At 38.2% G+C, this 17276-nt stretch overlaps 1 protein-coding gene across 1 annotated transcript; it reads left to right on the plus strand.

The window, feature by feature from the left end:
• Positions 1 to 10474: 10474 nt before the first annotated feature.
• Positions 10475 to 15846, plus strand: tlr3 (toll-like receptor 3). The gene is made up of 5 exons (XM_053334458.1): positions 10475 to 10571; positions 11761 to 12222; positions 12719 to 12910; positions 13049 to 14904; positions 15030 to 15846. The coding sequence occupies exons 1-5, from the start codon at positions 10539 to 10541 to the stop codon at positions 15259 to 15261; spliced, it is 2775 nt and encodes a 924-aa protein (XP_053190433.1). The 5' UTR covers positions 10475 to 10538; the 3' UTR covers positions 15262 to 15846.
• The last annotated feature ends 1430 nt before the right edge of the window (positions 15847 to 17276 follow it).

Below are 17276 nucleotides of genomic sequence, written 5' to 3' on the forward strand. Positions count from 1 at the left end.
TATTCACTCTACACTTCCTGTCCAGCACCACAAGTTAAACATACAGTACAAGGTTAACAACTAGCTGGTTAAGGAGGTCAAACATCCAGCAGAAAAAAAAGCCTGTGAAAACAGACACAGACTGTATTTTCAGTTTTGTTGTGAGTCAGATATTGCGGTTTCTTCATTTCATACTGAGTCGAGCATTCTTTTTAAGCTGTCAAGATGACAACAATGCTCACTCTCAAATTAGTGACACTATTTCAAGTTCAGCACATCTGCATAGCACAGCAGGGCAGACCTCCCTGGTTTTTCCCCTGCTTCAAATGAGGAGTCAGCAGCTGTCAAACATTCAGAGGCAGTGCACACCAACAGAGGCTGTAGTTGTATAATGAGCACAGTCAAACACTGTAATTACAACAGCAGGACACAGAGATGCTTATATGCTTCAGCACCAGAGCGCTAATGTTTCTGTCTATCTCACTTTGCACTTTGAAGTGAGAGGCTACACTCACAGTATCATATTTGCAAGACAAAAACACCAAATGTGTTTTCGTCTGAGGGCTCTTACATGCCATTGAAATTGCCTTTAAATGGAATCTATGTTGCAATAAATTCCAGTGGTATTACATGCTTGACAAATAAATAAAACCGAACATTTTCACTGTCAGACAGATATAATCCTTAACAACATTCCACACATGCCTCTAAATATCCCAAATGTTAGAGATGGACACTGTCCTCAGGTAGTCAGGTAACTCACTTTTCTTAAATCACTTGACTTTCTCGATTACTTAAACATTCAGTCAAGTGTGAATTTTTACTTTCATCCAATTTAATTGCTAGAATTATCATTAGATGTACTCATGATTAGTATTTTAATGTTGCTACATTTCTCTCCCTTTCTGTCATATATTTGAGTGATTATATTCAATCCTAATCATTTTAATTATTTACATATTTAGACAGCATTAAATATAATTTGTTAACACTCCACTCTGATACTGGAATACTTAATCTCACTTTTGCAGCTCACAACCTTGCATGCCTCCCGCCTTTTCCTTATCAGGTCATGGAGCAAAGGCACAGTAGCTTGCTCCTGTTATGCAACATTCCTCTCCATGTTTCCCACGTGTGTCTTCCAAACACAATTACTGACAGACAGTCCCTCCCGAACACATTTCTAATATTACTCTCGCACTTCATCCCCCTCAATACCGTTTAGTGTGGGTAAGCCAAGCCTCTCCTGTGTGACTGCTAAGTGGATTGATAAGTGGCGTTGTGGCTGATGAAATAGCATAGCTGGATGTGATGTCTGCCAGAATGCTCACTAGAAGAGCAGGATGAAAGATGAGACAAAGCAGACATACTCAAAATCAACACAAAAGAGGAGAAAAAAACTGATGGAGAAACTCTGAGAAAATTAAAATAATGAGACGGTGAGATAAGAGTATGCAGAGGCAAACAGTATGTAGGAAACAATTAAAAGGGATATGACTAAGTGAGGAGTATCTCCAAAAAAATGACAGTCAACTAAGTGGATATGCTCTTTGTCTTTCTTAAATTCATATAGTGTTTTATAACTGATGAAGTACACATATCCCCTACTTAGGAAAATAGTTTGTCTTTCAGAACTATTACATGCATTACATAGTGCAAGTGTTGGTGCACTTTAATTGGAGTCACAAAAAAAGTCAGAATTTGAATTATGAATTAATATTATATTGATGTTTCAACATCTGTTCCAACTAATTCACCAGAATATAGTCTAGCCAACAATTATGTCTGAGAACATCATGAAGCATAAACTGTGAATGAAATGTTACATTGAACATGATGCTATCCTACAATAGATGTCCTGATGAGAAGCAGAAATAATGAGAAACTGATTTTATCTAAAGGTGGGGACTTTCTGTAAACCCTCATTTCACTACACTATGCACAACTACAGTACCTAGTGACAGCACCAAACAAACCAACACACAAGCAAACATGCAAGAATAACACAGGGAATACTGTATGGTGGTACAGGAGATAACATTTGTGTTAGTCTTAGAGGGAATAAAAGACAGTACAGGAAGCTACTGTTCATGCTGCAATCAGTTAATCTTTGTTTTGTTTTAAAACATTCTCAATTTTGAAGTGGACAGAATATCAAGTTGTTTAGCAGACAGCCAGTAGAGGGCAACACAGGGACCATCTCCACAGAACTTAATTTCTTATATCTCTTTCTTTATTCTATACCCTATTTCCTTTCCAGTCCTTCCCAGCATGCACTGGGGAAAAGGCTGAGAGACAGCTTGGACAGGGTGCAAGCTATTTTTAGCCGTAGGTCTGTACAGTAAAGAATGTTAGTGTCTTTAAGGCACTCATTTGCACTTTAATTTATCATATATAGTATTTCATTAGTAATAGTTTAGACCATTTTTATATCAAGTTATTAGAAATAGAAATAGAAATTTACTTTATTGTCATGTCCTGCACGAAAATTGTCTTTGGTCTCACTGGTAAAAATAATATACATAGACATATGTCCGGGAGATGGACACAGCACATCAGCTCCCTCCCAGCCCCCACACATATGCATGCATATCAGGTGTAAGGCAGGAAGCACCAATTCCATCCCATTTATAGTGCTCTTAGCTACACCTCCCTTTCATCTAGCTTTCCATAGATTGTTGACCATGGAAATTGCATTTGGAATGAAAGAGTATTTGTAGATTTTTTTCCTTGCCATATGTGCTTTATAGCGCCGCCCTAGGGGAAGCAGCTTGAACTCAGAATGGAGGGGGTGGGTGTCATCATCTAATATTGTCATATTTTTCTGTGTACTGCAGTGCTGTGTTTTCTAGTTTACATGTAATATTCACAAAATTTCATTTAAATGTTCTGAAAATTAAAATTTCAAAACAACTCTGGGCAGCATTACAGTGGTACTTTTTTGCAAATTACTTGTATCCCTATTAAACACATTTATTGACCAATTTCTTTTTTTTGCCATATCTAACATATATTTGGGATTCAGAGTAACCCATATTTTAATGTATATTTTGCGCACACCCTTGTTCAAATGAGTAATTATGTGATATTCAATGACAATGGAGAATCCAGTTGGGCTTGCCTGTACTGAGTACTGCTAATTAGCCTGTTAGTCGAAAGTATTTATGAAGAAAAAAAAAATCCGCTTCAGAATTCTGTACTTGATTTGTGAGTAAAGCTGCAAATCCTCTTCATAGATTTTCAGCTTCTTCTTCGGCCTGTAATTAAGTAATGGGTCAATTAATCCTATCAAACCTTCATTTACAGAGGGGAGAGCAGGGGACCAGCAGGAGGGGATTAATACAGACCACACAATACAATAGTAGTGGTACACAATAGGGTACAGGATGGTGCACACTAGCGGGTACTACGATAAGTTATGGAGATGTAAATCAATGAATAAACAACCTGTCTGAGCCTTCACAGTCATTGTCAATAATGGATCCAAACAGAAGTAAAGATGACAAAAGACATCCAGGAATAATTCATAGGTTGATGGGAAAGATAGGTTAAAGTAAAGAATTACTTTACTGTATTTCTTCCTCTAAACAAGATGAACTACAGAAAAAAAATGCCAATACAGTAGGCTGCCACAATCCTTTACTATATTTCAGTATCCTGTGGTGTAATAAGTACATATTTAGCACAAACTTTGGACAGGAAATGGGAATAATGGTAACATACAGCAGCAAATTGTTCTGATGTCTTTGGGGCAATCTGTCTGAGTTTGAATGTTTTAGGATGAGGAATGTGACCCCTGAATCCCCCTCTTCCTTCTTTGGTAACAGCACTCCTCTGCTACATCAAAAGAGGCCTAAATAGCTAAATCAGTTTTGACCACATGACCCAGAGAAATATTTGTTGTGTTTAGCCAAGGGGAATGAACTTATAAAGAGGACGGAATGAAAGAATAACATCGCAAATACATTTATTTATTTATCAGCTGGAAAAACTCACACTAATTTTCAATCTACTTAATCCTGTCAAAATAGTGGAGAAGGGATACTTTGCTTTGGTCCCATCTTTTTTCCATGCCTCTTTTATTTTGTTTGGAGACACTGTCCTCTGTTGGGCAATAGCAATATTCTAGCAGCACCTACAAATCATGTGAGAAAATGCTAGGAAAATCTGCAGCCAGATGTACTTGCATCATAATGCTCATGAATGAGGACAATGAGAGACAATTAACTTCTGTAACTCGACTTTTTCAATTCTGCTGGTATTAAGTTTATTATATTTGTATGTCGAAAGCAACCATTACAGATCACTCGATCCCTATGGCTTAAGGTCCATCTGTTAACTATCACTGATAGGCTGGGTTTTTGGCACTACCAGACTATTGTAGCCAAAGCTTATGGTGCTGGCACAAAGCTTTGTCTGCCTTACATGCACCCAGTCTGGTGTTAGAAAAGTGTAATCTCCCTCTGAAAAGGCCACTTGTCTCACAGCTTTTAGCACATGGCCAAAGCCTTGAGGTCTTTGCTCTTCACACGTCCTTGACAAATTATAGGTAAACAGTTTAAGGCAATGTCTGTATACTGCAGGCACATATTACTGTTTATCTCATCACACAGCCATTCCAAGATGATCTGTTCATGACAATTTAAAATGAAAACCATCGTGCATACAAACCCTAAAGTAATTTTTTTGTTAGATGTTGACAAGCATTTGTGAGTGGAGCAAATAATTATTATAGTTGTACTTTAATAATTCCTTGAAGTTGCTCTAATTAGTAATTTTACAATAGCAATAAATTATGTGTCATGTAGTGATGAACCTGAAAAAAAAATCATCACCTGACTGCCAGAAACATGACTCCAAATGGATGCTAGCGTTGCTCCGTATCTGCTGAATGTGTAAATAGGCAATAATATAAATAAAATATAAACTTTACATTGTGTTTACAGCTTGTTTCTGCTGCCCCTAAGTTGGTGAAATATCAGTTAATGCGGCTTTAAAATGTGTTCAATTGATTAATCACAAAAAAAGCAGCACACCCTACACACTGAACTGTCTCTTTGTTATATTTTAGCAGGCTGCAGAGAGTTAACAGTACCGTAGTAGATCCACGCTGCTGATTCCAGTTCAGTATTGATGTCCTGTCACCCCTGGGGACCACTTATAGTGAGAAGAGACTTGAGTCAGCACTTAGTGAGCACTAGCCAGTGATGAGAAGCACATACCATCAGCTAATGCTAAAAAAAAGAAATACAATGAATATGCCAATGCTTGAACTGCATTTGCAGCTTTCACTGATGATAAGCAAATACCTCTACAGTGTTCAGAAATGCAGCAAGTTTGTTTTCCTATCACATGGGTTGAATTACTGTAATCACAATCAGTGATAAAAGCCTGCATGTGGGTCAAAACTGAATCCTCTGGGATGCTACATCTCTGTCATCTGACACTGACTGCTAATACATCTGTCATCTTGTGTGCAGTGTGACACATAGTGAAATCATCCATGTAGTGCGTGTGTTGTTTCCTTAACTAAGGGCAACGTCCAATAATGAACCCGAAGCTTAATACATCCACGTTCTGATGTTCTGTATTCTCTTCAGCATGTGACTGAAATCACACAACACATATTGCTTTTCATCATGTGCCCCTCCCTTCCTTGAAGGTGTAATAACCACTGTTCTTGAACAAGCTGTGTGTCAGTGACAGAGCTGGGAGTCTGACCTCTAAACATCATTGGTCAGCAATTTACACTGCAGTGTCTTTTTTTCTGCAGAGGGCAGGGAGAACATGCTACAACATTGCTGCTACAGTCCTGCCTGCAGCTCCTTGTATGTGTGCTACCCATTCCCTCTTCCACTTCTCTTCCTACCCTTTATCTAAAATCTATTCATCTCACAGCTGTCCCTTTCCCCCTCCTTCTTCATCTTCACCAGCCTAACTGTGTGTGGAGATGAAACAGGAAATGCATCTCCCCTCTTCTTAAAATATCAGCGCAAACTCAAGCTGATAAAGATTTCTACTATCGCCAATTTGCTGCTTTTTAAGAATTCTTGCTCCAGTTTCTACCTATCGCACTTACACCACACATGAACAGTAGACACCTATCATGTCAGACAATGACAATGCACAGCTGTGGGATTACTATCACCTCCATTGGCCACTTAATAATGTTTATGGGTTAGGGTTAGGGTATAAACAGATGAACATACACAAACACAACACTGTCTATTGTGTACAATTGTCATTGATAGATTAGTGTGAAGTAAAGATTTAGACATATTTATAATCAAGTAAGATGTGAGTTATTTGACATGATTTCACATTATAGGTTAATATCCACTATATTTAGCAGTGAAGGGCCAAAAGGGCAAAACTCACCTTTTGTTTCTAGGCATTCCAATGCTCCACAGATTCGGTCTGCAAATGAGGGAGAAGAGATTTGCCCAAGCTGGTAAAATGAAGAATGTGGCACACACACTCCCATTGATGGAGCCCCCCCCTCCCCACCCCCAAGTTATCCCTTTTGCATGAGTGCATTCAATCACACGGACGCATGACACGCACTAGCCACTCTCCGACTAAGTGAAACGTGTACAGCAATGCCTGTCACTCAGGTCACAGTACACTACAGCGGGGGTGCGGTGCTCTCTTTACTCTTAATCCCTCATTCCAGTGCCAAGTTGTTTCTCTGCAGGAATCTGATCTGCAGCTGATTCCTGTCAGCTTCTGTGTCTCTGTTTGCCTCCTTCCTCTCCTGAGATGTTCACAGTGCACCTCATGATTCAGCCACTGTTACAGCAGAACAGCAGTTCCCTGCTGCATCATTTGCTCTGCTTCTCAGCGTGGCCCTTTTGTTTTATCTGTAACTTTACTCACTTGACCACCATCTCAGTGCTCAACATGCTAGCTCTCTCCACTTTTTACAGGTTTTCAGCAATACAGTCATTGGCACAAAGCCCTGTAAGCTGCCTTGGCTTAGCACTGGGCTAAACCAATCAGGTGCCCTGAGGTCTATCCCAGGAAGAACCTGCTCTATTAATCCGAGGAGAGGATAAAGAGGAAAACAGAGTGGGTGCAAAAAGTGTATATAAATGTTTGTGTCGGTATGACTAAGGAGGATGAGGGGGTGCATAAATCAGAGCTATCCCCATCCAGAGTTTTAAGAGAGAGAGGAAACATACTGTGATGAAAGGTCACAGCGGGGTCAAAAGTCCATCCTTCATAAATCTCCATCTCCACATAATCAATCTATTACCAAGGGAGCTGGTAAATAAGAGGAAAAGCAGAGATTATACTGTCAAAAGCCATAATTTATGGTTATATAGGCAGATGTTTGATATGTTATTGATTAAGGAAATTCTATCACACTCCTTATACTTACATTTGTCACAAATATTCATGTAAAGCATATTACAATTTAATGTAAGTCTATGATTTTGCTCATTTTGGTGTTAAAAATAGGTTTGCAAAGATAGAATATGCATGAAAGTGTGGAAGTACAGATGATATAGCCTGAAAAATGACAGTCTTCTAATTAAAGTTCCTCATTGATTCCACTGAGATAAATTCTTCATTTCAAAAGCATTTTTGAGACAGTGCAGTTTTCAACCCTGTCTGTTAGTATTAAAGGCATTCTTGGTGAACCATGGGAGATGTGATCTGCTGTATGACAGCTGACGTAAAGCTTATTAACAGACTGTGATTTGAAATGGTTGATTAAAGATTTGAAATGACACCAAGATATACCAGTCAGAGATATGCCAACTGTTAACAGGATGTTGAAGCAAATATGAAAAGGAGAGTGTTTCTGTGTGAAATATGATTCACTTAAATTGAAAATACTTACTTTGAAGGACAATAATCAATTCATGACAATGGCATATTACTCACACACATCAATAACAATACATTTCTTTTGCAGGTTGAGGCTTTTTTTTATTTATTGTTATTCAGATTCATGAGTCATTTAGTACCAGCAGGTAATTCCTGCTTTTACATTACTGCTGAGTACTCAGAATGGGTTTGGCCATGTGGTTATCTACAGATTTATTGGTGTTTGGACTGTTTTAGTAATGCACTTACATACAGCCATGAACTGCAATGAAGCCGGTATTCACTGTTCAATAAATAAATTTGCCCCACTACATTTATTTACAACAAATATATATATATATATATATATATATATATATATATATATATATATATATATATATATATATATACACACACACAATTACATCTACTTCAGTCTTTGGATTTATACATAGTAATTACTTTTAGATAATTATTAATTATTCCAAGAGAAAGCGTCAATGGTATTAGTCATTGCCACTGTTATCAATAAAGCATTATGTTTTATCGATGACCCAAACCCATTTGCATAAAAGCTAAAAATGAATGACCACAGACTAAGATGTGTCCATGAATCACATATATCTACCAGTAATTTGTTGTTGTTTTTTTTTTAACATCACATCACCATATTTTATTTAGCTACCCCTTAGCATTTGGCAAGTCACATATAAGTTTTATTTCTTTGTGTAAATGGATACAAAAACATTAAATCCTCATTGTGTCAGTCCCAGCTGCTGGTCGTACTGATCTTTAGAGTTCAGACATTATTAGTCCAGGCTTGGTAACTCATGTTGAGCAAGTCCTAATATATTTCTATGAAACAGTCACATACATCATGCTGTAAATCCCAGAATAAGTGCTTGAAATTGTAGTTTGTTGTGCTATAGAGTCTATATATACCTATTTATTTGTTGTGTTTTTTTTTATATAAAATTGCTTCATATGAAAAGCATTCCACTTATAAGGAAGGGAAGTACTGTTAAATAGGGATTTAATGTTGCAGGAGTGTGGAGTGGCATGAAAAATGCTTTGCTGCCCTCTAGTGGTTATTTGAAACAATCCCAGATCTTTTTTTTTTAATTTTTTTATTTTCTTAGCTCACTTAAGGCCAGTAAAAGGCTGTTGTACTTAGCAGCTCCCAAATAAAGGTTGTGAATGCATTTGCAATCATTATTTTTTTTAGAGTTTAGATCTACTGATACCATTATAAAGTATGTTATGATATTGAATAGTAGGCATGCTCAAAGGAACTGGTGAAATACAATCTGCATCTGATTGTAAAAATATTGCTTGAGTTTTATATTCTCTCAGTATGTATTAAAATAAACTGATCTTCAGTAAGTGATGAAGATCTAAACTCCTATGTACAGTGGATTCTATAGAGCACCCTGAGCACCCAACCAATCTTTTATGTGATTCACCTTCTTCTGCATTTTGACTGCAGTTCATGTGAAACAGGTGAGCAAATGACTCACTTCAATCTGTTAGGAAAAAATGTTGAGCTTTAAATTGTAAGTACAGGACAGCTGCTGATACAAAAACAAAGACATGCACTTACTGGTCATAGGTCAATGATCATACTCACCTCCCAATGTGACTACAATAAATGTGTGAATTATGTATCACCTCATAGTTGAACTATGGACAACACAAATAAAATGAAACCGTAATTGTCATTGTCCACTTTTATATCCTGAATTGTTTATTATTTGTTGAGCAGTTTTACACTGAATATGTCTATTGAAGCCCATTTTCCAAATGTGTCTTTGCAGATGCAGATCCAAATACTTTTGTACTTTTTAAAGGCACAGTCAAATAGCCTATAGCCTACTGTTTTAGTTGAATCCACATAATATATCAAAAATCATGAAAACATAACTTTTTATAGAGTGGATGGGAGCAGCTGTCATTTCTAGTACTCTACACATCAGGGTGAGAGAATGGATGACACATTATGGACTCCAAACAAGTTCATTCTTGTTAAGTATATAACCAGAATAAAATAGGTTTAGTGCAGTCATGCAGTTTCATGGAAGATAACTGCCTCCCGAAGTCATAGCTACAGTTATAACTGTGATCTACCAAAATCCATACATTCTTTTAAACTTATAAGTTAATTTTTTTTAAATAACTCTAAATTGCAGCTTACTCGTCTACTCGTTGTTTTACGGTAGTCGTTCTTCACAGTGTTGTTTTGTGTCAACACGCATTCGTGTGAACTCTTACTACAGGCGACAACATACAGATCTCTGCCATCTGTCATATTATTAACACACACACACAGAGAGAGAGAGAGAGAGAGAGAGAGAGAGAGAGATCCCGCATTTCCTTAAAGTTCAGGTTCGTCCCTCGCTGTGAGTCAGTGTAACAACATTGCCTGTTCACAACACATTTGAACCATTACCGATGCCGAGACATACTGATCAGTGATCATTGATGTATGGCAGATTCACCAGTTTGGTTTGTAGGGTGAGCATGACCTTCATCTAAAGTTGATTTCCCCATGTCTGGTCATTTTGCATGAAACAGTTAATTCTCCAGTGAAGTCGGGCACTGTTGTGGAAGTGAAACCGGAGTTACCACTTTCTCATTTCCTTATTTGCTAGCTTTGTCGCCACACAAGCCTGACTCGTAAGGTTACTGGGGAAATATCTAGACAGTGGTGGTGGAAGTGGATGCCCTATGTTTTGCAAGAAGTCTAGATGCAACAGGCTATACAAAGAAGAGGAAATCTGGTAAGATACCTGCAGCTATTCAAAATGATAACCAGTCTTTAAACGTGTTGAATGCTAACGTGCTGTAATTATCATACCGTCATAATAATTATATACTGTTTTTGGATAGTACCAGGCTATATGACTTTAAATCATATTGGGAATGTTGTTAAGTCAGAAATGGAACAGGATGATCACATTTGTTCTCACTTGAATAACACATTGATGTGGTACTGTACAGTAAAGCTGCATTAATCAATAGTGTTATACGACTATCAAATGACTCTGTAATGGACAAGTTGTGACTCATAGTGGCACTGAATCATTTCTCCCCAACCCAACTCTATGAAGCATACAGATAGATTATTTAAAAAGACTAGTTATAACAAGCAGAACATGACATGATACACTAGGTGACATAAAAGACCAGTGTACAACAGATAGAGTTTTTTAAACTAAATTACACAAAGATTCCAGTAGAACTCCAGGATTTAAATGTAGACCTGGAAATGTGCATGATAATTGCCCTTTAAGATATGGTGCTAAATGAGTTCAGTTTAAACAGAACAAAGTCCAGCACAGGCCATCAGGGCTCACATCCTCTGTGTCTGTTTCGAGGTGTCGAAGAGCCCAGTGGCACTGGGGATGAAAGACAGTGGGGAAGGTTGGCATTGTCCATGATGGACAGTAATTTGTTCAGAGCCCTTCTCTCTGCAAACCATCACCAGAGAGTCCAGCTTCAAGCCCACTATGGAGCCTGTCAAGCTGTTTACACACACTGCCTCCCCAGTACACCGCAGCTTAGACGATAACGCTGGCAACCACTGACTAATAGAGCAGACTTTGAGGAACTCTTGAAATAGTGCCATCTTTCAGCTCGTTGTTTTGGTCATACTCCCACAACTTTATTGTTCTGACTCAGTAAAGAAGAAGAAGAAGAAGAAGAAGAAGAAGAAGACGGTCTGATAAAAACACTGCACACTATCTGGCCAATTCCAAATAACAGACAGACAAAGCTTACATTTAGCCAGAAACCTGTGTCTGTTCAATGTGTAAATGGGCACCGGTTTGCTAACAAGTTTGCCTTATCGACTTTTAGGGTATGTTGTTTTTCCAGCTTGTTGTGCTACCCACAAGTAGCCAGAAAATGTGAGTTAATGCAGGTTTATGACTTACACAGATTTTGTGCTGTCTCTTTCTTTTCTTAAAGGTTTTTGAAGCAATGGGCATCCCTCATTTCCCTCTCCTCCCTGCAGTGATCATATTATGTTATTTTATGTTAGGCCATTGTGTGGCGTCCCCAAAAAAGACCTCTTGCACTGTCCAAGATGGCAGAGCTGACTGCAGCCGCCTCAGCCTGAGTGCAGTCCCTCCAGATCTCCCAAGGAACATCACTAGCCTCGATATGTCTCACAACAGATTGGTGGGGATTCCCACACCGTCGCTAACCCCATATCAAGGCCTTCTCCACCTCAATGTTGGTTTCAACAGTATCACCAGGCTGGACCAGGGTTTGTGCCAGACACTGTCTCTGCTGCAGACACTGAACGTGGAACACAACGAAGTGCATGTGCTGGAAACTGAGGATATCATCCACTGTACCAATCTAACAGGGTTGAATCTGGGTAGCAATAGGCTGAAGCCAAAAGGAGAACCCTTCCTTGTACTACAGGTAGATGTTTCCATAAGATGTTCATGTTATGTCACTAAAAGCTGGAGAGAGAAATTGATTGAAAATGTCCTGAGCTAGGCTGCAATGAAGGTGACAATTAAGAAAAAAAAGATATGTAATGAAGAGAAGATTGATATTAGCATATTAGCATATCACATTCCAAGTACTTCACAGGTTAATATAACATAAAAAAAATACTTAGCAACAGAAAGGAAGAAAAGAAGAAAAAGTATTTATTGTGATGCAGATTTCTGAATAATTTCTGAGAATGCTAAACTGAATTAAAATACCTCAGGTTTGCTTTTAAATGAATATATTGTATAAGACTCAATATGTTAGTTCAATATGTAGGCTGCCCATACTTTAGGTAGTAAGCTCTAGGGACATGGAGGGAGATGATGTCTGAAATATACTGTGGAACTAGACATTGAAAGCAAGAAACCACCATTGCATTAAAATAACTGTTGCATTTTTATTCTCCTTTCATAATTCACAGAGCCTGAAATTTCTTGATGTTTCACAAAACAACCTGTTGTCAGCCAGGCTTGGCTCTCAGCCTCAGCTACCCAGGCTGGAAAATCTCAATTTGGCCTTGAATATCTTCACCACTTTGACGAAACATGACTTTTACTTCCTTAACCAGTCATCTCTGCAATTCCTCAACCTGTCATCTGTATCTCTAAAAACAGTAAGAAACTTACTAAGAAATAGGAAATGGAAGTGTTATCTAAATGTAATAGAGTTATATGGTAGCTGCACCTTAATTTCAGTTGTCTGTTTTGCTTCCCTTTTTGTCTCACTGCACGATATGTTTGTTTTGTTTCAGTTGGAGCCTGGTTGCTTTGAGTCCATTTCAGGTCTACATACTTTAATCATGGATAAAAGCAATATGGGCACTCTGGTTATTTCTAAACTGTGCTCCGAGCTGTCAGGAACAGCCATTAATGCCCTGTCTCTGCAGAAGATGAAGCTGGTCACACTCACAAGCACAACATTTATAGGGCTAGAGAAAACAAATCTAACCTCCCTGGATCTGTCCAGTAATGGCATGGGTAAAATTGAAAATGGCTCATTTCAGTGGCTGTCCAGACTTCAGACTCTAATTCTGGCAGAGAACAACATCAAGCACCTAACAAAAGGCACATTTGAGGGGCTTAAAAGTTTGAAAAAACTCAGCCTGAGCAAAGCTCTGGTGAAAAGTCATACCTCCTCTACCCCAATTATTGATGATTTCTCCTTCCAACCATTAAGCACCTTGGAGAGTTTAATTTTACAGAGAACTTCAGTTCGGGACCTCACAGAACACACCTTTACAGGCTTGACAAGTCTTACAGAACTTGACATGAGCTGGAGCAGTTATTCATCACTCAAAAACCTCACCAAAAAGACCCTAGCCTCTCTTGCAGGATCACCTCTCAGAGTGCTAAATCTGACAGCAACAGCTATAGTACAGATTAATCCTGGAGCCTTCTCCAATTTGGGAAACCTCACCACTCTTCTTCTGGATTTCAATTATATCAAGCAAACTCTCACTGGGAAAGAGTTTGAAGGCTTGGGTCAAATTCAAGAGATCCACCTTTCCAATAATCGCCAGAGTGTCAACCTAAACTCCACATCGTTTGTGAATGTACCCAGTCTTAGGGTTCTGACTTTGGGGAAAAGCCTTACAGTTTCAGCCTTGGACAAGGATCCCTCTCCATTCAGATCCCTGTCCAACCTCACTTCCCTGGATCTCAGCAACAACAACATTGCTAACATGAGAGAGAATCTGTTGGATGGGCTTGTTAACCTGAAGGTCCTGAAGCTCCAGCACAATAACTTAGCTCGGTTGTGGAAGAGTGCCAACCCAGGTGGGCCAGTGTTGTTTCTCAAAGGGACACAGAGCTTGTTATCCTTACAGCTGGATAGTAATGGGCTGGATGAGATCCCAGAGGAGGCTCTGAAAGGTTTGAGTAACCTCCATGACCTAAGTGTGGCCAACAATCTCCTTAACAGTCTTAAGGACTCAATTTTTGATGATCTGAGCTCACTGAAGGTTTTACGTTTACAGAAGAACTTTATCACAACTGTGAGGCCTGAAGTGTTCAAAACCCCTATGAGCAACCTCAGCGTGCTCGTCATGGACAAAAATCCATTTGACTGTACCTGTGAGAGCATCCTGTGGTTCGTGACATGGTTGAATAACACAAATACAACCACTGTGCCAGGTCTCAGTGACCAGTATAAGTGCAACACTCCTCTGGCTTACTTTAACCACTCCATCATGGATTTTGACACACTCTCTTGCAAAGATATGGCCCCATTTGAGGCCCTTTACATACTGAGCAGCACAGTCGTTATCATGCTGATTGTAACTGCACTCCTGGTGCGGTTCCATGGCTGGAGGATTCAGTTCTATTGGAACATTGTAATCAATCGCACATTAGGATTTAGTGACGCCACAGTTGAAGAGGGTAGGGAGTTTGAGTATGACGCCTATGTCATACATGCAGCAGAAGATGCCAGCTGGGTTGAGAAAAGAATAGCCTCTTTAGGGAATGAGAACTGTAAGTTTTGTTTGGAGGATCAGGATTCAGTCCCTGGCATGTCACAGCTTGAATCAATTCTGGAAAATATTAGAAAGTCCAGAAAAATCCTGTTTGTCATCACTGAAAGGCTTCTCAGAGATCCCTGGTGTACACGGTAAATTACTGAATTTCACTTATTTATCTGTTTATATTTAGTTGTGTGGGTTATATAAGTATTTGTGGTGTACATTTGTGGAAGAGTGAGTTTTCTAAAAACCCCCTTTGTCTTTTCTCATTCAGCTTTACAGCCCATCAAGCACTTCACCAGGTCATTGAAGACAGCAGGGACTCTGTGATTCTGGTCTTCCTGCAGGATGTGCACGACTACAAGTTATCTCAATCTCTCTTCCTCCGCAGGGGCATGTTGCGCCCATGCTGCATCCTCAACTGGCCCATCCATAAGGAGAGAGTGCCAGCCTTTCACCAGAAGCTCCTTATAGCACTCAGCATGACTAATCGATTGCAGCAGTGACTGTTTTTCCTAAGTAGTAATGCAAAACACCATTTGTAATAATAATTACCAATGTTAAACATTTTAAGTAATTGCTACCAATTCTACCAATAGATCAATTTGACTTTGCTTTTTACTGTAAAAGTCATATTGCATTGCAGTTACAACTCAGCAAATGGGAAACACAGGCAAGCTTATATATGTGTGTGTGTGTGTGTGTGTGTGTGTGTGTGTGTGTGTGTGTGTGTGTGTGTGTGTACGTGTGTGTGTGTGGGCGCGCGCGCTCATGTACTCATGCAACAATAACTTTGGCATTGTATGTGTTTTTATTGCTGTTATTTGCCTGTTTAAGTTACATACAGGTGGAGGTACAAAAACATAACGTTCTCTTGTGTTGTGTCGTAACATTCTGATAATCCTTACTTTGTAATTTACTGCATAGTATAATGTACCATAAAATATCTACTGTAGAATGGAAATTCATGGCAAGTGCAGTTTTAATGACGCAGTCTCTTAATAAAGGGGTTTTTAAAAAGGTTGTTCTTTGCAATGAAAATAATAATAAGTGAATAAACCCTTAACACAGACTTGATGGCGGAACATTAACTGTTTTATGTATATTTAAGTTGAAAAAGTTGTGTTACAAATAATTCCATTTTAATTGGTAAGCTGGTAGCAGTGATTAGTGTGGGGAAATAAAGCTTAGTATGTTTTTATGTGGAAGGAGTAATTCTATCTTCTACTCCCCATAGTCCTATTTAATGTTATGTCATACTGACATCTAGTGGTAATATTAAGCAACTACAGTATTTTCTATGCTTCCAATGCAAATTAGATGTGCCATTAGTCTTAGGGACACCATATCCACAAGCAGGACACTGTTACTATTTAATTTGCTAATTACTGTCAGATACATTCTTGGTATAGAAATGGTGAGCTTATGGAAATTAGAATTATATAGAAATTTGGAATGAGGCCAGATTCAAGGAATATGTGCAGTTGCTTAGGCCAACAGTAATGATTTTTTAACTGATTTTTTCTAATAGTGAGGACCTCATAATGTTAAAAGGATGAGGCATCTGTATGTACTTTTGCAAACCTGGTTCAATTTATGAACAAAACTGTTCACACAAGTATGTTTATAAAGATTTCACACTCTTGAAGGGTGAAGGTATGTTGATTAGTCTTTATGGAAGTCTTTGAGAAGTATGAATGTTTATTTTAATATATTCTAAATACAATTTATTGCATGAATAATCTATTAATATTGTATGTCATTAATTCAAATTTAATGTTAACTCAAAGTTAATGACTTAGAGTACTTCTCTATGTCATAAAGAGTCCTTGAGAAATATTGCATATGTATAGGTAATCCATACAAACTACTAATACTGAAATATACAAAAATGTATTTCTAAATCATAACATGATTGTCAAATTAACAAAATAACAATTTTAAAGACGACAGTCTAGATCCTTACATCCTGAGCCTTCTCCTGAGTACTCCATTTCTCACTCACTTGCATTAGTGATATATTTAATTTAACACTCATTACTGGTAAAATGCCAGCAGAAAGCAGCTCAGGCACAAACGTGGATCCGCTGATAACATGAACAATTATCTTCCAATACACACAATCTGCCCCCTTGTGACGATCATTTAACCTGTTAAGTATCACTGTTGACAAACTTTAGCCATGGTGTAATTATTTTCAAGATCACTTATACCTATTCTGACTTTTTGCATGTAAAATATAAAAAATTACCTTTCAGATTAGGCCAGGTTTATAAATGTAATCAAAAGTGTTGAAAAACAGTAATCTTATTATTTTTGGGTATATTATTTTCAGACTTATGCACAAAAATGGGGAAAGAGGTTTTTTGTAAGAACTGTCCGTCTTAAACGGACTGTCTGATTTTGGTTACCCCATACTGAACCTGGGGAGTTGACTTTCCATGCCATTGCACTTTAATCAATGCAATTAATTACATTATTTCAAAACTTGAATGTCCCATCTAATTTCAAACTTTTAACT

This window comes from Scomber japonicus, chromosome 2 (genome assembly GCF_027409825.1).
Source record: "Scomber japonicus isolate fScoJap1 chromosome 2, fScoJap1.pri, whole genome shotgun sequence".
NCBI classification, from domain to species: Eukaryota; Metazoa; Chordata; class Actinopteri; order Scombriformes; family Scombridae; genus Scomber; species Scomber japonicus.